This window comes from Lethenteron reissneri, chromosome 27, assembly GCF_015708825.2.
Source record: "Lethenteron reissneri isolate LAM-NWPU_2019-01 chromosome 27, ASM1570882v1, whole genome shotgun sequence".
Lineage (NCBI taxonomy): Eukaryota > Metazoa > Chordata > Hyperoartia > Petromyzontiformes > Petromyzontidae > Lethenteron > Lethenteron reissneri.
This window is the reverse complement of record NC_083805.1, coordinates 15009641-15035927: the sequence shown is the minus strand read 5'-3', so window position 1 is coordinate 15035927 and position 26287 is coordinate 15009641. Positions and strand designations below refer to the sequence as shown.

General features: G+C 49.9%; 1 protein-coding gene across 1 annotated transcript in view; it reads left to right on the top strand.

The window, feature by feature from the left end:
- The window catches only part of DDR2 (discoidin domain receptor tyrosine kinase 2), an 81872-nt gene that overhangs the window by 26201 nt on the left and 29384 nt on the right, over window positions 1-26287 (top strand). Inside the window, exons 2-10 of the mRNA XM_061561559.1 lie at window positions 1701-1885; window positions 6555-6657; window positions 10055-10176; window positions 16591-16697; window positions 20520-20667; window positions 22315-22420; window positions 23204-23282; window positions 24252-24359; window positions 25188-25434. Coding sequence (XP_061417543.1) covers window positions 1762-1885; window positions 6555-6657; window positions 10055-10176; window positions 16591-16697; window positions 20520-20667; window positions 22315-22420; window positions 23204-23282; window positions 24252-24359; window positions 25188-25434 — 1144 coding nt within the window. The 5' untranslated portion in view covers window positions 1701-1761. The remainder of the gene's footprint in view (window positions 1-1700; window positions 1886-6554; window positions 6658-10054; window positions 10177-16590; window positions 16698-20519; window positions 20668-22314; window positions 22421-23203; window positions 23283-24251; window positions 24360-25187; window positions 25435-26287) is intronic.

Sequence of the window (26287 nt, the reverse complement as noted above, 5' to 3'; positions counted from 1 at the left end):
GCTTCTATAAAAATTGACTCGCCACGATTTATGCGTCACACTTGCTCTTTGAAGAACAGGTCATATTGACACGAACGAATGACGCCCGTTTATTCCCAGTTTTCCCGCTTGTGCTCAGATTGCGTTTTCTCAAAGCTGCCACGCGTAACGCATTTCTCTGTCGCATATTTGTTGATCATCATCACACCGTCACACATCAACTGCAACTAAAATAATTTTACCAGTTAAGACTCGCTGAGCTATATAGCTTTTTTTCACAAGCGACCTGGCCACAAATTATTTCTCAAATAGCCTTTTGCCCGTCCAAGGTGTATTGCAGTAAATCTGACACTTGCCAGCGAAAAGCAGATCGCGACGTGATATATTCATTGCATCAATGCGTGTGCAATTTGTAAGGCCGCAGTGACACAGACATATTTCATTTAAAGGTTATAATCCCTTGTTCATCATGACGTCCTTTTTACTTCAATGTCTCAACAGCGTTACGGAGATCGCGTGACGTGAGGGTTCTGCCTTTGTAGTGAGGGTTGTAAGTTTACGCCGAGGAAGGGGGAGGAGGCGCCTCGCCCCCCATGTGGAGTGACGTCAGCCGCTAATTATTATGAATGGGGGGGGGTCAATTTGGAGTGAATGTCACCTGCTCATGATTATTAATGAGGGGGGCTGGTCGACGTGGAGTGACGTCACGAGCGTTGCACACAGACATTCTTGGCTCATTTTATTTCTCAACGAAGTGGCTTATCACGTGGAAATTTAAAGCAGCCAAATACTCTAAACGCGTGTTTCCAAATGTGGAGGGAAAACCCGCAGAAAAAGCCACGCGACCAAGCGGAGAACTTGCTAACACCAAATATACCGTGGTGACCCTTTTGTAAATCGTTACACCGTCACATATACGCCCGTGCTGTTGTCATCCGACTTGCCGGGGGACCGTGTTATTGGCGGATATGTGAAAAATGTGGACAGTGTGAACATCGATAGGAAACCACCATTACACCCGTATTTAGGTCGCTGGGCAAAAACCAAGTGCCCACCCCACAGTAGTAAATCAAGTTGTTACGTGATACAAACGTGGCCGACTTAACACTGCGGCAGCAGCAACCACCGTTGTGTTAGAGAGCTATCCGTGCACACTCAACAATTGGGAAATTACGTTTTGCCAGTGGTTACAACCAGAATCATCAGGGAGTTGCCAGAATGGCTTGACTCTGCTTTAGAAGTGCGTGACACTCTGGTCATCCTCGCAGCGGCGGCTTCTGGCTGGCCATCAAACAAAGGCGGTCACCGTATCGTGCGCTTTCAGGTGCACTTTTGCGGCGGTCTGGAACGCTCTTCCTTCCGATATTAGGAAGCCGCTGGAGCTGTGAACTTTTAAATCCAGATTGAAAACTCATTTCACTGGAACTGCTCTTTGTGTTTAGTCTGTTGTCCTCCCCCCACACCTCCGATTAGCACAGTTGACTACGTACGGCACGAAAGAAGTTCAACATACACACGTACATTAAGAACACGCGACCGTATCTGAAGACATATTTGTTAACTTCTACAGGAAATTGCATTTACACCCACGTGTACCTAACGTGCTGCCGGCAGATAGAACTGGCGACCACTGGATCTGCTAACAACTGCAGCGCAGGAGCGTCCCGCTTCTCCTCTTATGTTCACATGGCTTGGTAATTGTGTCACGTTGTTGCTCGCAGGAAATGAAGTCGGAGCTTTCAAGGTGCTTCGCCGAGTGAGACGTCACAAGGTCGCCCAACGATGCAACGCCACCGCCTCCAAGTGCGACATCTCCTCCCCAAGATGCACTGCTACCTACCCAGGATGCACATCTCCGTGGTCGTGCTGTGGTTGGCCGGCTGGGCAGAGGCACAAGTCAACCCGAGTAAGTGCGGAAAGCGATCGTTGCCCCCACCATGCTCGTGCGTGCGCCAAGCAGAGGTCGCAAACGGGTTTTGATTCCTTACCCGTACCCGGCCGCACCAGGGTCGTAAACGGGTACCCGTACCCTACCCGATACCCAGCTACCCGTACCCGGCCGGGTATCGGGTAGGGTACGGGTACGGGTACCCGATTGCGACCTCTGGGATGAAGCCATGTTGCAGGCGTGGGTGGGTTGATTCTAGGAACTTGAATTGTGAGAAGAGACAAGACGTTGGGAAATGAGTGACAAACGCTTACTCACCAGTGACTCACGGTTTACCCATACCCGGACCCGGCCGCACCAGGGTCGCAAACGGGTACCCGTACCCGGGTATCGGGTAGGGTACGGGTATCGGGTACCTTATTGCGACCTCTGGCGCCAAGCGATGTCCCCGTTTGTGGCGAAGGCTCGTTGGCAGGGGGTCATGGGACAGACTCCAAATGCTTTGGTTTAACAGACCATGGTTAACAGTGTAGAGAGCGCTCATGGTTCGAAGGCAAAGATTGCCCGCATAGCCTGCATGGAATATCGGGGAGAGTGCTGTTGAGCGAGCACATAGGAAGGCCAGAGTGGGGCTTGAGTGGGTGGTGTGGCTAGTGCCCTGCCCAGCCGCATTTGTCTTCCCAATGATGTTCATACACAACATCCCTCTTGCGGGCGAGTCGACCGAGGGGAGCGCCTGCAGCAAGTTCTGACATCGCTCGCCACCGATGTTAGCCATGGCCGGTAATCGAACTCTGGGTGGCTCCATGCCTGCACGGTGCTGCTTATGCGTGTGCAGCTTATCCAGGTCACGTGACTCGCAGTGGGGAAGTTTGCGAGTTCAATCCCTGGCTGGGGTCCAACTGGCGCCGCCATCATCCAGAATCAAAATAATTATTTGCACTGGAGAAATCCAAAGAGCTATGAAGCTCCATTGTCACAGATGTCCAGTAGGAATTTTATTTGTATCCCTCTCTTTGGCGGATAACATCAAATCAACAGCGGACGGTGCTCATTTCCATCATCGGCGGCCCTGAGTTTGTGTTGTAAATTCCACATTCCTATGGTGACTTTGCACAAAAGGCATTTATTTATTTAGTTATTTATTTACTTATTCAATGGAGATGACGATGGTGGGCTGAGTCGTGGGGAGCGGTGGCACAGCGGTTAGTGCGCCGCGCTATGAACTTGGTAGCCTAAGTTCGATTTCTGCTCACGGGCAATACCAGTGACGATTATCTGAATCAGTTCCGAGCCTCCCCAAGGTTGACCTAGCCTGAAATTAGTCATTTGTCCAATGTGTTAACATCACCTCTCGAGAGACAAACGCGGCCAGGCGTGGTGGTGGCCAACCATCCCCTTCGTGTGCCGTGCCGGCCTTCATAGGTGCTCGCGAACAGCACTTAGGCTATACGGGGGCTCTTTACCACTTCGCCGGGGGTCTGTGTTTCCGATCCGCACGTTACATACATAGCGGGTACCAAACAGCGACCTCAACTTTTTCCCCAACGGTCTGTTAAAGGCTACACGGGGGGTGGCCGAGTCAAACCTCAACATGGGGTTTGAACTCGGTGACGTGGTCAAGCGGCAGCCCGCTTGCTGCAAAGGGTTTGCCGTGGCTTCGCGTGGAATTTCTCACACGTTTCGTAAATTCGCACACCAAAAACCACGTGGGCAACATCGCCCCCCTACTGACAGTTGACACTCGTCTGGGAATGCGCGCGGTACCTTCTTGCGCTACGAGGATGGCGCGGATATCGAAACGTACGAAAGGACCGTCGTGAGCAGAGCGCTCGCCACAGCGCCACCCAGCCGCACACGAATGGACCGTTCCAATTCCCGTCTCCACCCGCCGCACCCCCCCACTTCCCCTCCCTCCCCCACCCCTCCCCTAGCTCCCCCTCATGCTTGGCCTGGATGCGAGCTGGCAGTCACTTCGTGCTGTCAGCCCCTGCTTGTGAAAGCCCATATGCGGAGCACATTTCTTGCAACGCTGCCACGCAACGCAGCCAGATGTTCCGATCGGCCCAAACCCCCCCTTGGGGATCGCCTGTTGATGAGCCGACTGACCGGCCAATTGTCAAAGCGTTGCTCGTGCGGGCGGCTTTTTGGAGCGAGACGTTTTTGCAAAGCGGAGCGTCGTCGCAGAGTCATGCCGTTGGAACGATGGCGCGGTGCGTGGTGAGAGTGGCCGAAATGTTTTCGCCCTCGCCTGATGTACAGGAGGTCGTGGGTTCGATCCCGACCCTGACACCTGTTGTGTATTTGGAGTTTGCGGTGTCTTTCTCTTTCCCCGAGGTCACGTGGATTTTTCTCCGCGTCCTCCGGTTTTCCCCTCCACATTTAAAATCAACATCACCACGCGTTTAGAGGCTTTGACGGCTATAAATTTCCACGTGATGATAAGTCGCTTCTGAAAAAGAGCTATATAGCTCAGTGGGCCTTGCCGGGTAAAATCAAAACAAATTCGTTTAGATAGTAACTGCCATCCTCACGACCCTCCACGGTCGTCCCTTCCACGAGTTTCTTGCTGTGTGATGAAGAGATGATAAGAAGCCAATGAGGGGGCAGGGAGATCGGCTAAGCGGCAGCGTGAGAGCAGGGAACGAGCTTTGCTGTGTTCGTGTTTATTTCTCAATTAGGGGGGAGCGCGTTGTGAGAAAGGGCAGAGAAGCGTGGAGAAGTGCAGTCTGGGAATTCATTATACCGGGGGACACAAAGAGGAACGAATGCGTGAGAGAAACGTTCGTAGTTTAAAGACGTAATTGCTAACTGTTAAGAAAAGTAATTGCGCTTGGGCAGGATGCAGCACGGCTGAAAGGGACGATGGCTGGTGGTCGAGACTAATGTTGAACTGGCAGCCAAGGGATGGAGGACGTCCATGAGTGTGTTGTATGTATGTGTGTTGAACTTATGTCGCAACGTACGTAGCCAACCGGGCTAATTGGGGGAAGGACAACAAACTAAACACATAAAGCGGTTGTCATGAAATTAGTTTTCCATCCACGTTTCGAATCAACGGGCATTTAGTATATTTGGCTGCCATAAATTACCACGTGATCAGCCACTTCAGTTGAGCTATCATTTGTGGCCAGGTCAGGTTGTGAAAAAGAGCTACATGGCTCGCTGGGCCTTACCTGGTAAGATAAACTAGTTAAGATAAAAAAATAACTAAAATACTACAGTATTTATGATCTATAGTAATCCAGCTGCCCTCCAGTATTAATCCACTCTGCAGGCACAGTTAACTTGTTATACCACTGCCCTTCATGCCCTGTTCAAAGTCCATTAATCCAGAGCATTTATGTTCACATAATTTCACTGCCCAAGTATGTTGTGCGATTTTAGCTAAACGCCGAATGAGCAGGTGAAAATATACCGAGCGTCACTTTCTCTTGCATGGGAGATCAGGTCCACCATGATCACTCGCCATTTGTGTTGTCCGTGGCCAGGAATCAAACTCGTGGCGCAGTGCGCCGCAACTATCGCTCTTTCTCGCTCCACCCAATGCGTGCTTAAAATCCGTGCGCGATTCCAACTCCGGTTGCCCCATGGACAGACTCGCGCCTGCCATAGGAATTGCGTAATTTGCGCCATTGGCTCATGGCTGTGGACCGGAGATGAGCGCTGCCTCTGTGATCGTTTGAGCCGCGAAATCGCCCTTGAGTGGGGAAGCGGCGTTGAGATCCAGCGGTAATGATTCACTTTGAGGGCTCGCTGTGTCTCTCCTCATCCCTGGCCGACCACTGCAAGCTCCCCCCCACTAGTGGCGCACGCCCCAGACCCATCAGCACGTCCTCACCACCTCCATGATCTCCGTCATCTCCGCACGTCCAATTCACAGGGTCGGCTACGTACGGCGCGAAATAAGTTCGGCCTACGTACACACGCCAAGTTCAATCGACACCCATCAGCGCCCTATGATTGTGGAACGGGCGTGCATCTGTGCCAAGCTATTGTAAACGGTTTTCACCTGAGGACGGCTGCTTGCGTTGTGGCCGAAACGTCGTGAGAATTGTTTTATTATGTTTTATTTTTATTATTTGATTACTTCCCTTCTACGTGACTTTACCGAAAGAACCAAGAAGATGATGTATCTTGGTTGCTTTTCATGATTAAGGGAATTCTTCCAAACAATTCCCCCTCGCAATCAGTCGTTGCCTATTTCATCGTCAACATCCTGATCTGCTGTGGTTTCCAGTCGCATTCCTCCCAACAATGCTTCCAGATTTTTTTCTTCGAAAACTTGTTGTGCATGGCGTTTGTTTTTCTGTCTCCTATTCATGTGGAAGACCACCATTGCCGCCTGCTTTATTAGGCCCTTCAATCACTTCCTCCAATAATTGTATTCATTTCCTGCGATTCGTACTTTTACCACAGTAAACAACACTTGGTCGCACAACAATCTGTTCTGGTTCCCATTAAGTACTCTTGAAATTGCTGTTACGTTGGCGGTAGCAGGTAATAATAACAAGGGCAACCTCCAGTTGTCTACGTATGGTGCGAAAGAAGTTCACTTTTTTTTTATTCTGTGTAGCCGATTTAAGGCGCAGTGCAAGCTGAACCTATTCTCCACCCCCACCTTGATCAATAACAAATACCGCCTTTCGCTCTCCGTTCCCATCCCTTTGCGGTCCACCAACCCCAGGCTTATGCAGGTACGCGCTGGGCATGCAGGAAGGGCGAATCCCCGATGAAGACATCACAGCCAGCAGCCAGTGGTACGAGACCACTGCTGCTCACTACGCCAGGTGACTTAACGCATTGGCACCGCCTGCCGCGCCACCGCGACACGCGCTCACACACGCTGCCTGCACGCAGCACACCCACGTTGCAGCACACCCTCGTCACACATTCGTGCTATCTTAACAACAATAACAACAATCGCCATTCGCCACGACGTGGCGGTAACGTCACTGCGGCACCTGTGCCGGGCTAAGTGCACTTTAAGGCCACGTTGAAGTGTCGAACGCCCGCTGGCAGGAGGTCACGGGACAGACCCAGGTGTCATTGTTTGACTGACTGAGATGACTGACTGATGCACCCTCTGTGCCCGTACTGTGCCAACTTGCTGTGTTTTAGCCGCCCGGCACTCAGCTCGTTGTTGTGAGCGTCGCTCCTCTGCCCTCCGGTGTTACTGGAGGGCGACTGGCTCCAACTGCCCAGTAGCGTCCTTCACAAGCCTCCTCCACAGAAGCCGATCTTGACACCGCTGGTCCCAGTCATCAGCAAGTCCACTCAGCTCCACACCCTCTTGTACCACATCACTCCATGCTAACTCACACACCTACACACTTACTCGTATACACACCTATGGGCGCAACAACATCGGCTGCCACTAACCGGTGGTAAAATCACCATGGTTCGTGTGTCATGGTTGATGTTCCCACCATTTCGGAATCTGGGTTTCGGCCACCAGTGATAAAACTGGGTTCTCAGTTGTAGTGATTTGTGTCACCAACGACTGTACTAAAATGAAACATGGTGGGTTCGGTTGATCGCTTAATTTTCCATACGAGTAGCGCACAGTTTTAACCGTTTTCTTACCTTACGAAAAAAATAAACCACTCGGTTGAAGGTGTATACGAATGGTGCCACCTAGTGTGAAAAAATAGGCCACAAATCTGATGGGAGTTGGCAAGGGCGCTGTATAAATCCGAAATAGAGTAGAATAGAAACACCGTCGTCTAATCTCGGGGGTGGGTGGAGCAACCCGGCTGGTTCCTCTGCCTGCCTGCACTCGATGGAATTAAAAGTGGAGAATTCGCATTGGTTGGCGATTCAGCACTCGCCGGTTTGCTCCCGGTCACTGCCTTCACCCGGCGGTCAATCGCCTCCTGACAATCGTGATCTCAGCCCGTAACACGTCGCACAGCATTCAACTCGAGAGGTGCGAGGAGGAACCGCGGACAAGCGGGAAGGCGGCCACACCAAGAATTGCCCAAGCTCTGCGATCCTCAATGTATACTAAAGCGTTAACGGCCGATTAACGAGCATTTAGATGTGGGAGGAAACCACGGCACCTGGAGAAGCCCACGCGTGCGAGGGGGAAATGCTCTGTCCCACACAGATGGAACAAGTGGAGTGCACATTTTTGCTGTCCTGAATTTTTCTGGCAAGCCCAGGGTATGACACCTCGACACCCACGGGAAGGAAGTTTCGCAACATTTGAGTGATCCGCCAATTCAAGAAACGTGTGTCCCACGCTCTTTACCTTTTACAACTCTGATAATGCCGTGACGTTTTTGGGCATTCTGTGGTAAAACCTCAACGACCAATCGAAGCAACTGCAGAAGGAGAAGCGGCTCTTTCGGGAGGGCCGGTGTGCGACGTCATGTGACATTGCCAACTGGAAATTGATTTGTTGGGTGACATGACCTCAATTGCACAATTAGAACAACATTGGCGGACGGGGGGGGGAACAAAAATATAATCACAATTGGTATTGCAGTATCACCGCCGCCGTCTCCGTCATCATAAACACCATCGTCAACATCATCGTCCTCATCGAGGAGACGCGTGGATACTTACTGCAACACTGTGGCCAGTCTGGAGTCTGCACAGCTGTCCACATGTGTGGAATATTCACTTTATCTGCCTTGGCAACCGTCTTGCCAGGCAAAAAAGAGAGAGATTCCTATCCCCCTCCCTCCCCGCCGCCTTTATTGCTTTTTTTTCTAAATCCGCTGAGATTTGGGGAAGGGGGTTTTGTTTTCTGTGCGTGTATCCCCATAACCGCCCCCCCCTCGGCCAACCCCCACCCCCAGCCATTTTCTTGGACTCGGCCGCTGTGGGAAAAGAAACAGATGGGGAACACAGCCTGTGCCAACTCGAGTGTCCAAACAAGCCAGCACTCGGCCGTGCAATGCTTCTGGCCGTTCCGGGAGACTGTCCAATTTAGCGATGGGGCCATCGCCCATCTCCATTGGCTGCCCTGAGATTGTAGGTTTTAAATTCCAGATGCCTACGGCTGGAGCCAGTCTTATCGAAACCTGGCACTGAGTGATACTCGATCAATCCCTAAGGGATGATGATGATGATGGTGGTCATGATGATTGACCAAACTGACCTCCGACCTTGATTGGAACATTTCGAGGTATGCAGTAGGGGGAAGGACAACAAATCATTCGGAACGCATCAAGTCTCATCAGATCTCAGAAGCTAAGCTGAGTTGATCCTAGTTAAACCTTTGGATAGGTGACGAACAGTGCCTTCCAGGCATTATATGGTTGGGTCGGCAAGGTGGCCAGGAGATGGCGGTACAACAATGGGTGAAAGTAAAAATATTATTAAAGTTAATTGGGTACCGGTCTGTCGACTGAATCTATCTGTGTGGCACTTTGAGCGTAATTGGCACGTACGCGTGGGTTTCCCTGGATACTCCCGATTTCATCGTGCCAACGACTCACGAATTTAATTGGTCAGACACCCCAATTCATAACTGTCCTGAGAATGAGTCTATGAGTCTCAGCGAGGGCTGAATAAATATCATAAGGTTTTGAATAATGCATCGATTAATTGATTACAACTGATTCTTATACTCGCGATACATGCACCGAATCGTGTGCATGAGAAATGATGATTCGAAAACGTGTGCAAATAGTATGCCAACAATACGTATTACATTTGAGCTGACGGCAGTAAACAAACACTGTACGACACGGAGGCTTTCACGACCAATATTATTCATCATAAAGGTTTTTGGTTTTAGATCGCTTTATTTATAAATGTGTCGCAACCCTCCACCACCCGACACTGCCAATCAGTAAAAAATGTGTCACGTTGACAAAAGACAAATAGTTCACTACTTTAGCCCAGAAGAGTGAATCCACAACATTTACAAATTTTGAGTAGGACCAGCGAAACATTGTGGTAATTGCCAGCGAAACGTCGTACCCAAAAATTGTAAATGTTGTGGATTCACTCTTCAATGTGACACATTTTTTACTGATTGGCCATCTCGGGTGGTGGAGGGTTGCGACACATTTATAAATAACGCGATCTGACCCAAAGACCTTTATTATAAACACTGTACGAATTGAAACAACAACAAGAAACAAAACAAAGAATCTTAGGACTCCCTCACGCTAGGCTTCCCTGGGTAAATTAACGGGCCGTTGTTTGTTTTGGACGCCGACCGTGACCTAGGCTCGACTCGGAGGAGGGCGACGGGGCCTGGTGCCCTCTGGGCTCCATCAGCCCCCAGAGCATGGAGTTCCTGCAGGTCGACCTGCGCGAGCTGCACTTCATCACGCTCGTCGGCACGCAAGGTGACTGGGCCCCCCCCCCCCCCCCAAAACAGAAATAAAAACCTCGCGTCTGTTCACTCGCTCGCTCGCCGGAAGAAGGATCGCTGACCGACGGATTCAAAAGTGAATTAGTTTTGGCCTACGAGATGAAAGCTCTTTTATAAGTTCGTTTAGCCAGTGTATTTTGTCCCCCCTAACATCCAGGGCACCCGGTGGCATTGGTGTTTATAAAGCAGTCGCCTGCTGGTGAGACTCGATGAATTTGAAACCGGGCCAAAGTTTAGAAATTCCCCCAGAGTATTTGGCATCGGGAGGATATTGCCTCGTAAGCCCGATGCCACGGGGCGCCCAGAAGTTACGGACGAAACTAAATGGCTGAGATAACTGGCGGAGGGTTTTTTTTCTGAGATCGAATGGAATTAAAATTCAGTGCTTTGGTCAGTGGCCCTTCTTGCGAGGGGAAGGCTTTCAACATAAACCGCTACTTGCGGGCAACAAAGACTCAATGCGAGTGTGAGATCAAGGGTGTGCGGTGCGGTGAGCAGTTGTTACCCCGCTGAATGTGGACCACCAGGGGATACGGATCTTGTCCGGCTTCCTCTAGCTCGAACTGGACATCTGGCACTCCACCAGCGTCACTCCTGTGCAGGTTTCCTGGCTTGGTAGGGGACTTGGGATTGTGGTCTGGAGTGTGTAGACCTTGTGGAATCATCTCTCTGTTGTGATCACTTTTTGGTTATTTGTGCTTTTTGTTTTGGTGCCATTTCATAATTTGTTTATTCATTTTTGATTTTGCTTGGTGTAGTAGGGGCTTTCATTTACTTGGTAGTAGTGGCTGTACATGGCAATTGGTCCTTACATCTTCTTGTTTCTTTCGGTAAAGTCACGTAGAAGGGAAGTAATAAAATAATAAAAATAAAACATAATAAAACAATTCTCACGACGTTTCGGCTACAACGCAAGCAGCCGTCTTCAGGTGAAGAATGAGACACTACCAATCTAGGAGCTTATATATAAGCTGCATTGGGGGTTGAAGAGCGCCTTAACAAAAAGAATGTGCATGTGAAGAGGGATTTAGCATATTCATGGAAAATGCGTAGGCGTTGGGCGGGGGGGTGTCAAAGTCATATTATGCCCATGCATTATGCAGGATCAGCAGCAACCAAGGGGGGTGCAGGGATTAGCAGTAACAAAGGAAAGGAATGTTAATGATATGTAGCTGCAGTTACTCAACAACCACGTAGAAAACTAAAGTATAAACTACATAAAAAACTAAAGTATAAACTGCATCGCACCATCAGTATACTTACTATACTCTATAATAAGCTGAGTTACTAACAGCAAGTAATACATTACAATTTTACCTCGTAAAAATTCTATAATATGCTTCCATCTAAACCTTATTCTCTTACATCACACGAGCATATACCGTACTATATACTGCCATAGATAAACCCAACATTAAATTATATACTGTATTGCTGTAAACCAACCTATATCTTATACATTTAATATCACACTATGTATTATTCTACACACCCTAATGTGTATCGAAATGGTTTATTACGTCCTTCCAATGATTGCTGAGCCAGAATCCATCTTCTCGGTTAAAGTTGTCTCTGTGTTTGTATATGTGGATCGCCTCATGAACGAATCTCTCATGATACCCAGATGGCTTGCAGAGAACCTCTGTCTTGGAGAAGTCAATATCATGTGAGCCCACTGAGTTGTAACAGTGATCTGCCACGGCTGAGGTGTTAGTCCTACCGTGTTTCAGGTCAGCTTTATGTTCACGGATGCGGTCCGAGACATGTCGTTTGGTTTCCCCAATGTAACTGCTACCACAGAGGCAACTTAGTTTGTAGACGCCAGGGTACTGTATGTCTGGAACCACATCTTTTACAGACGGTACCAGATCACGGATTTTATGTACTGTGTTGAATCGGACCTGGATCTTGTGTTTAATCAGGATTTTGGAGATCTTTTTTGTGACCCCAGCAATGTAGGGTAAGGTGATGGTCTTGAAAGGCTCCTCAACAGGATCCTTCTTGATGGTTGGAGTGATGGCTTTGCTGATTGTATAGTCGGAGTAACCATTTGCCTTAAGAGCTTGGCGTACGTGTTTGAGTTCACTGGAAATGTGTTCATGGTCGGAGATGCATTGGGCTCTATGATATAGAGTCTTGATGAGGGAATTCTTCTGAGATGGATGGTGGTGGGAATCCGGTTTTAGATAAGCATCCGTGTGGGTGGCTTTCCTGTAGACAGAGTGGCTCATTGAACCATCAGGTCTCCTTTTGATTAGGACATCCAAAAAGGGTAGCTTGCCATCATTTTCGACTTCCATGGTGAATCTGATGGCTGGGTGTATGGAATTGATGTGGTCGAGAAATTGGTCTAGAGCAGGCCGGCCATGTGGCCAGATGACAAAAGTGTCGTCTACGTACCTCTTCCATAAGGTCGGGCGTAGAGTGGCAGTCTGGATGGCGTCCGTCTCAAATTTCTCCATGAAGATGTTGGCTACAACCGGAGATAGGGGGGAGCCCATTGGGGTGCCCTCAATTTGCTTGTAGAAGGTTCCATTCCAGGTGAAGTATGTATTGGTTAAGCAGTGTCTCACCAGGGGGGGTACCCCAGCATTCAGTCCTTGATGAACCAAGTCTTCAATGATTGCGATGGTGTCAGGCACAGGTACCTTGGTGAACAAGGAAACCACATCAAAACTGACAAGCAGGTCGTCTGGGGACAGGGCAATCCCCTTGATTGTCGATACCAGGTCAGTAGAGTTTAGTACTGCAGAGGTGGTTTTTCCAGTGAAAGGCCGTAGGATTTCGGACAAAAAACGAGCCAGTTTGTAAGTGGGGGAGTTGATAGTAGAGACAATGGGACGAAGAGGTGTATCTTCTTTATGTATCTTTGGCAAGCCGTACAATCTTGGTGGTCTGGCTGCAGAAGGTTTCAACGAGAACTGTTTGGTCTGATCAATTAATGCGGTTGAAGCAGAAATGATGTTGTTGGTTTTGGAGACGAGGCTGTTGGTGGGGTCTCTTTTTATTTTTGTATAGCTGCCATCGTTTAGTAGTTCTTGAATTTTGTTGTTGTATTCTGTTTTGTCCATGATGACAGTGGCATTGCCTTTGTCGGCTGAGAGGATGACAATGTCATCCCTCTTTTTTAATTGAGCTAATTCAAAACGCTCCTCTTTGCTGAAATTTGAGACGGACGCCATCCAGACTGCCACTCTACGCCCGACCTTATGGAAGAGGTACGTAGACGACACTTTTGTCATCTGGCCACATGGCCGGCCTGCTCTAGACCAATTTCTCGACCACATCAATTCCATACACCCAGCCATCAGATTCACCATGGAAGTCGAAAATGATGGCAAGCTACCCTTTTTGGATGTCCTAATCAAAAGGAGACCTGATGGTTCAATGAGCCACTCTGTCTACAGGAAAGCCACCCACACGGATGCTTATCTAAAACCGGATTCCCACCACCATCCATCTCAGAAGAATTCCCTCATCAAGACTCTATATCATAGAGCCCAATGCATCTCCGACCATGAACACATTTCCAGTGAACTCAAACACGTACGCCAAGCTCTTAAGGCAAATGGTTACTCCGACTATACAATCAGCAAAGCCATCACTCCAACCATCAAGAAGGATCCTGTTGAGGAGCCTTTCAAGACCATCACCTTACCCTACATTGCTGGGGTCACAAAAAAGATCTCCAAAATCCTGATTAAACACAAGATCCAGGTCCGATTCAACACAGTACATAAAATCCGTGATCTGGTACCGTCTGTAAAAGATGTGGTTCCAGACATACAGTACCCTGGCGTCTACAAACTAAGTTGCCTCTGTGGTAGCAGTTACATTGGGGAAACCAAACGACATGTCTCGGACCGCATCCGTGAACATAAAGCTGACCTGAAACACGGTAGGACTAACACCTCAGCCGTGGCAGATCACTGTTACAACTCAGTGGGCTCACATGATATTGACTTCTCCAAGACAGAGGTTCTCTGCAAGCCATCTGGCTATCATGAGAGATTCGTTCATGAGGCGATCCACATATACAAACACAGAGACAACTTTAACCGAGAAGATGGATTCTGGCTCAGCAATCATTGGAAGGACGTAATAAACCATTTCGATACACATTAGGGTGTGTAGAATAATACATAGTGTGATATTAAATGTATAAGATATAGGTTGGTTTACAGCAATACAGTATATCATTTAATGTTGGGTTTATCTATGGCAGTATATAGTACGGTATATGCTCGTGTGATGTAAGAGAATAAGGTTTAGATGGAAGCATATTATAGAATTTTTACGAGGTAAAATTGTAATGTATTACTTGCTGTTAGTAACTCAGCTTATTATAGAGTATAGTAAGTATACTGATGGTGCGATGCAGTTTATACTTTAGTTTTTTATGTAGTTTATACTTTAGTTTTCTACGTGGTTGTTGAGTAACTGCAGCTACATATCATTAACATTCCTTTCCTTTGTTACTGCTAATCCCTGCACCCCCCTTGGTTGCTGCTGATCCTGCATAATGCATGGGCATAATATGACTTTGACACCCCCCCGCCCAACGCCTACGCATTTTCCATGAATATGCTAAATCCCTCTTCACATGCACATTCTTTTTGTTAAGGCGCTCTTCAACCCCCAATGCAGCTTATATATAAGCTCCTAGTTTGGTAGTGTCTCATTCTTCACCTGAAGACGGCTGCTTGCGTTGTAGCCGAAACGTCGTGAGAATTGTTTTATTATGTTTTATTTTTATTATTTTATTACTTCCCTTCTACGTGACTTTACCGAAAGAAACAAGAAGATGAATCCCTGCAGTCACGAAAGCTTTAAATCGAAATTTGGTCCTTACATATAAGGAATGTACAGCGTTATGGGATGCTATTAGCATGCATAGTGCAATATATATTCAAACAAAGTTTAATTACCCGTAAAAAGAGCTTTATAGCTCATGGAATTCCTCCAGTATAAATAAAAATTCTGATCCTGAGCTCAGCAGTGTCCTTGCTCGTGTCACCAGGCCGAGCTGGTGGCGCTATTGAAAGAAGTAACGCCCCCCCCACCCACCCCCCCCCCCAGAACTCTGCGTGCTGATTCTTGCCCAAATGAAGAAATGAAGATGGATCCCTAATTAGGCGAATAAAAAAGTGCACCCGTAGATGGCGAGATTTCGGACGGAACTATAAACCTGTTGAGGAATTTGACAGCCTTATATGAATGAGGCTTAACAACAGCCTTATATGACATCGGCATTGCAGGGAGCAGCATTCTTCTTAAATAGGCCACCTTAACACAATTGTACAATGCCCATAGCCTGTTGCTGTTTATTAATTCTCGACAGATGTCCAGCTTGGCAGAGCACAGCTCGAAGTATCACACGAGGTTGTTGATCCCTCGTCCTAGGGGGTTAAAATTTATCACGATCGAATGATGACGACAATAACAACAACCGCCAAAATAGTGTTACCCTCCAGAGTGCCATAACATGCCAAAGCCACCGAAAGGGCCGCTGACTACTCGCTGCATGGCTCCGTGGGAAGTTCAGCAACGACGGTGCCCGTAGGAGGTAGCGCAGACAGTAGGTCTGGTGACAAGCCATCTGCGTGCACGTCTAGTGCTGTGACCTCGTATTGGGGGGGTGCGTTAATGCCGGGGATTCTGCTATCCTGACCGTTGATGCAAAAAAAAAGTTACTCGTGAATTTAGCAGAAGCAGGACCCTCTTGAAAAAAAATGTGTCTTCAGACTCAGGAAGGTAGACAAACTCTCTTGTTTGCATTGCAACATTGGTCATTCTTGTGGTATTTTGAGATGAACTTGTCACTCCTATATGAATGTGGATTTTTTTACAACTGTGGTGCATGTGTGGGTGTGCACATGTTTCTGCGTGCCTGCGTGGATGCTTGTGTGCGTTTGTGTATATGCATGTGTGTGTGCGTGGGGAGTGGTAGTGTAGTGGTTAGCGCACTGCGCTTGAATCCCGGTGACCTGCGTTGGATTCCCGCTCACGTCCAACACCAGTAACGATTATCTGAACCGATCCTGGGCCTCCCCTATGTCGACTCAGCCTCAAATGAGTACCTGGTACAGTGTGTAAACATCGCCACTGGGGAGACAAAGGCGATTGGGCGTGGTGCTGGCCACCACCCCCTCGTGTACCGTACTGGCCTTCATAGGTGCTCGCTAACAGCACTTACCCCAACAGTGTTAAGGCTATATATGGGATCTGTGTCTGTGTGTTTGACTCATTCGCCATTACGCATAGAAATCATCGCCTCCCCCCTCCTGACAGACTAGCCGGCCTTCATAGATGCTCGCTAACAGCACTTGCCCCAACAGTCTGTCAAGGCTACACGGGGGATCTTTGTCCTTGTGTGTGTTTGCTCCAGGCCGGCACGCGGAAGGCACGGGGAATGAGTACGCAACCGCTTACCGGCTCGAGTACTCGCGGGACGGCTCTCGCTGGGTCATGTGGCACGACCGGCGCGGCGAGGAGGTGTGTATCAACCATTGCCGTCATCATCATCTTCGTGATGAGACAAATCAACGATTCACCGCCGCATTTAGCGATGAATTTGATTGTCGTGATTCGGGGGGGGGGGGGTCACGAATTCAGTACTGATTATGGATTTCTTTTTTGTGTCTCGCTTTCATCGTCCCGTTTGTATTGTTTATGGTTGTTTTTGGCTCATTTGTACAGTTTCGTTCACGCCATTAGGCAAAAATGCAAATTATATCGCTTGCGGAAACCTGCAATGACCAGTGCTCAAACACACGATTCAACATCTAGGAAAGCCTCCTCTAGGCCCCTGCGCAGGGGAGGGTTCCTGCTGCAATGGCGCATTTGTTCCAATTCCATTCACGTTGTTTTCTTTTAGATCGTGGCTATCGTGTGCGATTGCTGTTACGATCTGAAGGGAAATCGTCTGCAGAACTTTCGCAACGAGTATCTCTCGCTCTCTCTACGTGTGCGCCGTGTACCTTCTCAAAGACATCGGCGATCATCGTCTTCCTTCCGTGTAGTTTCAGTTCTTAAGTCGGGTTTCATCAATAAAAATACACCATCTCCGTAGCTCTGCTCGTGATATTTACTCCCGGTTGCATCCAATTGTTCAAATTGCTCGTCGAACTTAATTCACTGCCTTCCCCAGCTTCGTGTTGCTCAGACAAAGCCACATTCATATTCAGTCTGTTGTTTTCTTGTATGTATCTTGAACTTCTTTCGCTCCGTACGTAGCCAACCCGTGCTAATCGGAGGTGCGATTACATGTCCAGGAAATCTAAGAAACCGGGGTTGTAAAGCCCCTCATTAAATGTCCAAAATCTCACCCTGCCTTTCTCGACATTTTCCTCCTGTACCTGCTGCTGTCCGTAATACATTTCTTTTAACTCGTCCCTTGTCTGTCCATGACATTTGGAAAATCGTTCTTTTAAAAAAAAAACCCAACATACCCTGTTGCTTGTCGCTTGCTCTGTAGGTTTGCAGTGAGTAATGCAATGTTGCCTCCTGTTTAGAAATTTACCGCAGAAATGCTGTCGACAGAAATGCCTCTTAAGGCCCCTCAATAGCTTATTTATAGACACGAAGGCGGCTCAACTTTCAAACGCCCCGGGACCGTTTATTGGTCAATGCTGCCGGCATCCACAGGACCACTGTTCCTACCATGAGCAATGTCTGTACGCGTAACGTTGAACTTCTTTCGCACCGTATGTAGACAAACGGCGCTAATCGGAGCAGTGCCCTTCTCAAGGGCATCGCGAAGTGCGCGCAGTGAGCTGTTGCGCTGCGGCAGTTGATCTGACATTTCAATCCTCGGGGCTGGAATGAAGCCACGGCCGTGTCGAGTGACAAACCAAATAGGATGTATTATGCATTCGTTACGCAGGCCGATGGCGGCCGGGCTGGGAACGTCAAACTCCCGCAGGGCTTTACAACCATGGATTCATAGACTTGAATCGAAGGTGACGGAAAGCTGGACTGGAACCCGCAATCTCCGTGGTGTTCTGTTTTCCAACGCCACGTGTACGGAACAGCATCTACGAATGCAGTCCGTTCAAACGACAAATGATCTCGCCACCTGTGTCATTGTCCCCGGTCTTAAAACAGACAACGATGTGTATATATATATGTCTGTGCGTGCATGCGTAAGTGTGGAGAAGCAGTGTAGCGGTTAGCGCACTGCTACGATTCAATCATTGCAGGGATATAAAAAAATAATCGTTGTTGAATCAAATCATGATGCAGAATCGATCGTAGCAATCCATCGAATCTTCATGGGGGATGTGAATCATTATTAACCTAGTCACAATGGCCTAACCCTTTACAGCCTCGTTTTTCTCTCAAACTTTTGTGTTTCTCCACAAGTTTATCCCAATTGTGTTGTCAATGTTGTGTCACGAGATGAATAAAATAATCCATTCCGAACTCCCGCGGAGCAGTAAAAGCCGCCGCTTTAGAGAATGTCCCACAGAAGCAGATATAGAACTACTTCTGAGATCCCCTTCAGGTGACCTTGTGCGCACATTCGAGGACAGGAACATTCCACACACTCCTACTACAGAGCAGTGCAGCCATTTTATTTTCGAGAACGGCCCACAGAAGTGGATGCGACAGAGCAACCCTTGAAATCCCGAGCAAGTGACGTCATATCCACTCTGCCACAGGGAGTAATGTTCATGGCATGACAGTCAAACCAAGATGTTTAATTCTCACAGCTGGATTTAGCCAAAGTGCAAAACCGAATTTAATGTGATGTCTTTTTTTCGTCTGCAGCCAATTGGACACTGGGCTGAGTCCACCAGCTCGCGAGACTTGGGAGCCAAATTTAATCAGGGATGGCTGAAACCTGGATTCAAACTCAGGATTTTAGGGGTGGCAACTTAGTAAACTCTGGCATGGTATCAGCCCCTCAAACCACACAGCTCAGGGATTTCATAAAATCATTGCATTATTATCTCGGGGAAGGTCTCAAGACTCATTTTAATCAGGTGGGTTCTGCATTGGGGATATTGGGCCATATCCTCTTTTTTAGAAATATAAAAATTATTTCGTGTTAAAAATCACGGGCGAGTGAAACGCATCTCAGCCATGGCCAGAGCTATCAGTGGAAATGAGCGCCACACCAATGCTGGCTTGATCAGTGGCCGCCCTGCCGAATGCTACTGCTCACGGCTCCAATCACACTCCACCTGCCCAACTCCCCAGCCAGCTGTAGCCCAGTCAGCTCAGAACACTGCCCCCTCCTCCACACTCCGCTCGCCGTGAGTTCCGAGTCTGAGTCTGGCAAACCATCTGATGTATTTGTTTAATGTAAGCTTGAGTTACCCACGAAATTCCGAGTCTCAAACCTCTTTTCACGGAGGGTCCTGCCAATTAATTTTTTTACAGTTGAGGGCGATGTTGCTAGATGTAACCCCAATGCAAATAATTTACCGGCAATTTTCGTTATCATTGTTGGACAGTTGGCCAACACCAGTTACATTTCACTTTTTTTTTGTATGGGAGGAAACTGGAGAACCCGGAGGAAACCCATGCACAACAGTGGGGAAGAGAACACACAAACTCGACCGCGAATCTGGGATCCAAAACCCATGGCTATCTTGCTCGTGAGGCCGACGAACGCAACCAGTAGCACCGCCGCGCCACCCAAAACACAACGCCCACGCGAGACTCACCGTGGCAGGGAGCCAGGGCCGTGCTGGCATCGCCGTTGGTCGCGTGGCGGGCGGCGCGCGTCTCCGCAGGTGGTGGGGGGGGCCGGGTGCTGGCGGCCCCGCGCGGAGCCCCTCCCCGGGCACATTGTGCGTGCCAGGACTCGTCGCCAGACCTGCGCACACGCTGGAGAAGGGCCGTAGCGGGTGGCGAGATGTTAACTTCCTCGCCTGATATGCAGGAGGTCGAGGGTTCGATCCCGACCCTGACGCCTGCTTTATATTTGGACTTTACCGTGTCTCTTTCTCTCCAATGTGGTCGTGTGGTTTTTCTCCGGGCCCCTCCGGTTTTTCCCTCCACATTTACAAATGTGCGTTTTAGAATTTTTGGCCGCTATAAATGTCCACGTGATAAGCCACTTTGTTGAGCTATCATTTGTGGCCAGGTCACTTCTGAAAAAGAGCTACATAGCTCAGTGGGCCTTATCTGGTAACATAAAAAATAGTTAAATAGGGTGATGCATATCTGTAGGAAGACCTCTTGTTGCCTTTACACAAAGCGGTTGGCTGGGTGTTGTGCTCGCCGCGCAAACCTCATCGTGTTTCCTGCCGGAAGCATTAATAGGCGAGACGGGGGATCTTTGTCTTTGTGTGTGTGTGTGTGCAGGTCATCGAGGGAAACGTGAACACCTATGAGCTGGTGCTCAAGGACCTGAGCCCGCCAATCATCGCGCGCATCATCCGCTTCGTGCCCGTGGCCGACCGCCTCATGAGCGTGTGCATGCGCGTCGAGCTGTACGGCTGCCAGTGGCTGGGTCAGCATTGCCCCACACACAGAGACAAAGATCCCCCGCATGGTTTTTTTACCAAACTGTTGGGGCAAGTGCTGTTAGCGAGCACCGTTGCCCCCCCACACACATGTACGTTCGATAAAATTTTGCCCGTGGCGTGCCATGGGAAGGGGAGTCGGGTCGGTTGCACAACAGGGCAGATTGAGGGGGGTGGGGATGCTGGGACAGAAGTCCCCAAGAGGGACAAAGAGGGCAACGGCTCAAGATGAGCAGCAGGGAGAGAGAAGAAGCGCTGGGCAGGACAGGGAGGAGGAGGGGAAGAAGGAACGACTGGGACAAGATGCCAAGGATGAGAGGAGGGTGATGATGATGAGAGGGAGAGAGACGGAAGAAGCAAGCAGGAGTGAGCTGCACGGAGGAGCAACAGGGGTCGGGTGGGGAGAGGGGAGGGATTCAGAGTGGGGGTGGCCACCGCAGAAGTCACGTGGTTTACGGGAGGCTTGAGATGGTCTGGATGGTTTGATGATTGTCGCGGGCATGAATCCACGCGAGTATCATGATCGCAGCAAATTATATTAATGGATCGTTGCAGCCCGAATCTGAACCAATACAGTGCCCCCTTCATTCCCACCCACAATAGGGGACCAATATTTCCATTGTAATATCTCCACCCCCCTCCCCCCCCCCCATTTATACACAGCTCTTAGCTGCGGTAGCGTGCACATTGTTAAATACTCACTTACCTCCGTTAACACTGCATGCTACCTAGAGCCAGGCTATCTCAACCAATCACAGAACAATGCTTGTGGAGGGGGGGGTGGGGTTTGGGGGGGTTTCCCGCCTTCAAGAGGCAGAATGTGGGCGGCGGATGCCATTTTTAACGAGGGCCCGAGGAATCGGAACGTTACGATGAGGACACAACAATGTGTAGACCAGGCTAACATTGTGGGACAAGGGTCTCCTTCGGATCGCTGAGAGGAAGGGGGGGGGGGCAGCCATACCACGCGTTACGGTGTGGGTGACATTTTCCAATGTGGGAGCCTCAGTGCGTTAGGCCTCAATGACGTACATTGCAGCGTGTGGTCTGCAGCTGTGAATCGGTGCGCCCGACTGCCAGACCACGGCGTGTTAATGTGTTATTGTGTGATGTTGATGTAATGGGCATCTTCTCAAGCAGCCTTGGTCCAGTTTTCCAAAGCCATGACCATTGATGCACATCAGCTGCATGCGGTGCTCGAAACCTCTCCTAGGTCCACTCGGCCTTAAAGCAGTTCCCAAGCGCAGTGCGTGAACATCTGTAATGGGGTGGCTTGGCAGGTTGTTGGCCACACGCCACTCCTTTGTGTGCCGTTCCAGCCGTAGTAGATGCACTCTTTCGTACACCGAGGCTGAATGGGTATGTTTGTCCCACTGTGTGCGTGCGCGCGTTACTGTGTCTTTGTGTATGTACGTACGCTGAACTTCTTTCTCACCATACGCAGCCAACCGTGCTAATCGGAGGTTATTGGGGAGGATAAGAAACAAAACACAAAGAGCAGTCCTAAACAAATGAGTTTTCAATCGAGATGATTTAAAAGTGTATCGCTTCCGTGGCTTCTGAATGAACCCTGTGTGCTATTCCGTGTCTCTGTGCCGTCACCCCCCCCCCCCCCCCATTGGCTCTCATCACAGATGGCCTCGTCGCGTATCGAGCACCGGTGGGACACTCCATGTTGCCCAACGACCTTCGTGTCATCGCGCTCAATGACTCGACGTACGACGGGAGCTCGGATAACATGTGAGACGCTCGCCCGCTCGTTCACTCATTCGCTAAAACAACAAACGCAACAACCGCCGTTCGCCAGCTGGCGGCGGTGATATCACTGCGGCACTTGTGCCAGGCTAGGTGCACACCGAGGCTACATGATGTGTCGAAGACAGGATGTCACGGGATAGACCCAGGGTGCCATCGGTTGACGGATTTTAGATTGGGCCCTTTACAGCAGGAAGGGCCCATTGAGCCATTAGTCTATATTTCATGGGCATCCTGAGATGACTGTGCCAACTTCTTGTATTTTAACCGCCAGGCGCCTCGCTCGTTGTTGTGAGCGTTGCTCCTTGCTCGCAAGAATACAAAGATCCCCCGTGTAGCCTGAACAGACTGTTGGAGAAAGTGCTGTTAGCGAGCACCTATGAAGGCCGGCAAGGCATACGAGGGTGTGGGTGGCCAACACCACGCCTTTGTCTCCCGAGTGACGATGTTTACACATCGCACCAGTTACTCATTTGATGCTAAGTCTATCTAGGGGAGGCCCAGGACCAGTTCAGATAATTATTAATCGTCACAGGTGATGGCCGTGAGCAGGAATCGAGCTCGTGTCGCCGGGTTCGTAGCGCAGCATGCTAACCGCTACACTACCGCTCCCCACAAGTGAACAGACACACACACACGTCAACAATGGGGCCATGTTGGCCTCGACAGGTGCTCGCCAACAGCGCTTTGCCAAACTCGTCCGTGAGACTAAGACTCGGGGGGGACCTTTGTCTGTGCGTGTGTGTGTGTGTGCGCCTACACGCACAGAGCGGTGTACGACGGCCTGGGGCAGCTGACGGACGGTGTGTGGGGTCTGGACGATTTCTCCATGTCCCACGAGTACCAGGTAAGTGTGCCGCATCAGGGGCCGGGGAAGTTTCGGCCGGGATGCTGCCGCAAGCGGTGTGTTTGGTCAGCAGAGGTTCCCCGCATGATCTCCCCGCCGTGGTAATTGAATAGTTTTTGTTTGAAATCACCGCTTCTGTCCATCCAGCAGTGTAAATGGGACGCCCGCGGTGAGTCGGTCAGCAGGTCACGGGGTAAAGCATGGGTAACTCGCGTCCCTTCCGAGACGTCTGGCTCGGCGTCGAAGAGTTGGCCAAAATTACCTTCAATTCCCAAAATACCCTGCTTAAAGGGGCTTAGCATATAAACATATAACGTTGCAAATGTCAACTTGCCAATTGCACGGTTGGCTACGCACGGTGTCGAAAGGAGTTCGACTTACGTGCAACAGAGATAAACACTGCCCGACACTTGCTTTGGGCACTGTTTCTTACTCGACTCGCGGGATAACGCTACGGTGATTTGGTCATGAAGTTTCTTGTTCTCACAACGCGAAGGTGAATGTCGACCAGTGGAGAGGAGTTCTACCACAAAAAGGGCAAAGATAAAGATCCCCTGCAGGTAGCCTACATAGGCTGTTGGGGCAAGTGCTGTTAGTGAACACCTATGAAGGCCAACACGGCTCAATACGCAGTGGGTGGCCAGCACCACGCTCGCCCACCTTTTTTCTCCCCATCAGTGATGTTTGCACACCACAACAGGTACTCAATTAAAGCTGAGTCGACCTAGGGGAGGCTAAGGACTGATTCAAATATGCATCACCGATGTTTGTAAGCCGTGAGGAGGAATCGAACTCGGGTCGCTGGGTTCGTAGCACACACTACCGCTACACTCCCGCTCCCCACGCACACGTGCACACACGCGCACACGCACACATGTCAGATTCTACGACGCGACCACACATTTTTTTCCCTTTAAAACGCAGGGGCAAACCGTGCGTCGGGGATTACCAAGTTTGATTTCACCACAGGTGTGGCCAGGCTACGACTACGTGGGCTGGAGCAATGACTCGCTCGCAGAGGACTACGTGGAGATGGACTTCTTGTTCGACAGCGTGCGCAACTTCACCGCCATGAAGGTACGCAACCTCTTCAGCACGTGGATCAACGTTGGTTGATGGGGAGCAACAGCTAGAAGTTTACATCCTTCGCGTGGCTTCCCTCTGTTCGGCAACAAATCACGACTAATGCCATCATCAACTGCGGCAACCGAACATTGTTCGTCGATTTCCTCGTCTCCAGAGCAGCCACCGTAACGGCCGCCCCTCTGGGTGAGCGTCTGAACAGCTGAGCGTCCCCCATTCGGACAACGTAAACCATTGGCTCAAGTGCTGTTAGGGAGCGCCTGTTTAATCCTGCACGGTATTAGAGTGAGGTGGTGGGGACAAGCGCCATGCATGTCCGAGCCACATTTGTCTTCTCTAATACCCGGGAAATTATTTTAGGCAGAGCAAACCCAAGTGGGAATTTCTGTTGCCCGCTGGTAATTAGCGGTATTGCCTATAAGGTCAGAGGTCCACCAGCATTGAGTCAAGCAAGCCTGACTCTGCCGACGAGACACTGTGAGTCAAAAACGGTCCAGGGTTTTGCTTGTCTTGAATCAACGCTGTTGAAATTACGCACTCCCAGAATGCCATGCGACTGGTGAATTGCGTAACAAATACTTTCTGTTGTTTTAATTTTCTATGTGGAGAGTCGGAGATGCTAAACAGACATTGTCTGGGCCTATTTATTTTATTAGTCATTTATAGATCATTTCACGGACTGTCTGATTTCGCGACGCTTAGATTCTTACGTACGGTGCGAAAGAAGTTCAACATACGTACGTACACATACCGACCGATTGCTGCACCCACCCCACCGAGCTAACGATCGACGTCTCTCCCCGCCCCCGGCCTTACGCGCAGATCCACTGCAACAACATGTTTTCCCACGGCGTCAAGATCTTCTCTCGCGTCTCCTGCACGTTCGCCCGGCGCCCCGGCGCACTCTGGGAGCCCGGCCATGTGAGCGTCACCACGGTGACGGACCACGTCAACCCGAGCGCCCGCTTCGTCACCGTGCCGCTGGGCCACCGGCCCGCCCGCCACATCCGCTGCCAGTTCTACTTTGCCGACACGTGGCTCCTCATCAGCGAGATCTCCTTTCAGTCTGGTGCGTGCGTCGCGGCGGTGGCGAGCTTGATGGGAGGGGATTTGAGCGGGCGGGCGGCGGACTCGGCGATCGTCTTTAACGCGGCCGTTTCGCGAGTGGTTCGGCGGTTGCTCCGGATGGCTCCTCGGCTTTCTTTTTCTTTTCCGTGCGGGGAGATTCTTCAGCTCCTGGTGACGCTCCCCAGCTCGTAGAGCCAAACGTCGGACGTTGTGCCGAGGGACGCGCGGTACGATCCAGGAGCACGTCGGAGAGGAATGCCTTTGCCTGCTCTTGCTCTTCTCCATCGCAGACAGCCGAGTTCAGTAGCCGAGCTCGGAGAACCCTGCGCGTGGAAACTGATGAGTTGTTGCCAAATTTGCGGTCATGGCCACTTTGCAGCCAAGACACAGGGCACATGGGAGGCAGTGGCTGCTTGCCTCTCCCACCCGCAAAACGAACCCCCTCAACCGTTGCCGAATGTGTCGGCGCCTGCTTTAACGACGCGTGGGCGGCTGGCTCCCAAGTGAATTGGAGCGGCCAAGCAGGAGTCGCACATATGTTCGAGGCTCGGAGGCTGTGTCTCAAACGTACCGGCGTTATTCTGCTTAATTGTTTTTGCGTTCCTAAACATTCGAGACGATGAAAGATTGCTTCAGAAAGTGCCACCGTGATAAGGCGCCGGTCGCCGATTGTTTAGTTGGGAACCAGAGTTCAAGACCGAGAGGAGAATGGATAAAGCTGGGATGGGCGAGATACTGCAAGAGAGGTCACTGTGTTGATCTTGTCACAGCTGAAAGGTCATTCAGAAGGACGGAAGCAATAGCCGGCTCTGGTACTGGCTGTGGTGGACCTCTTGACCTTGATGTGGCCTTTA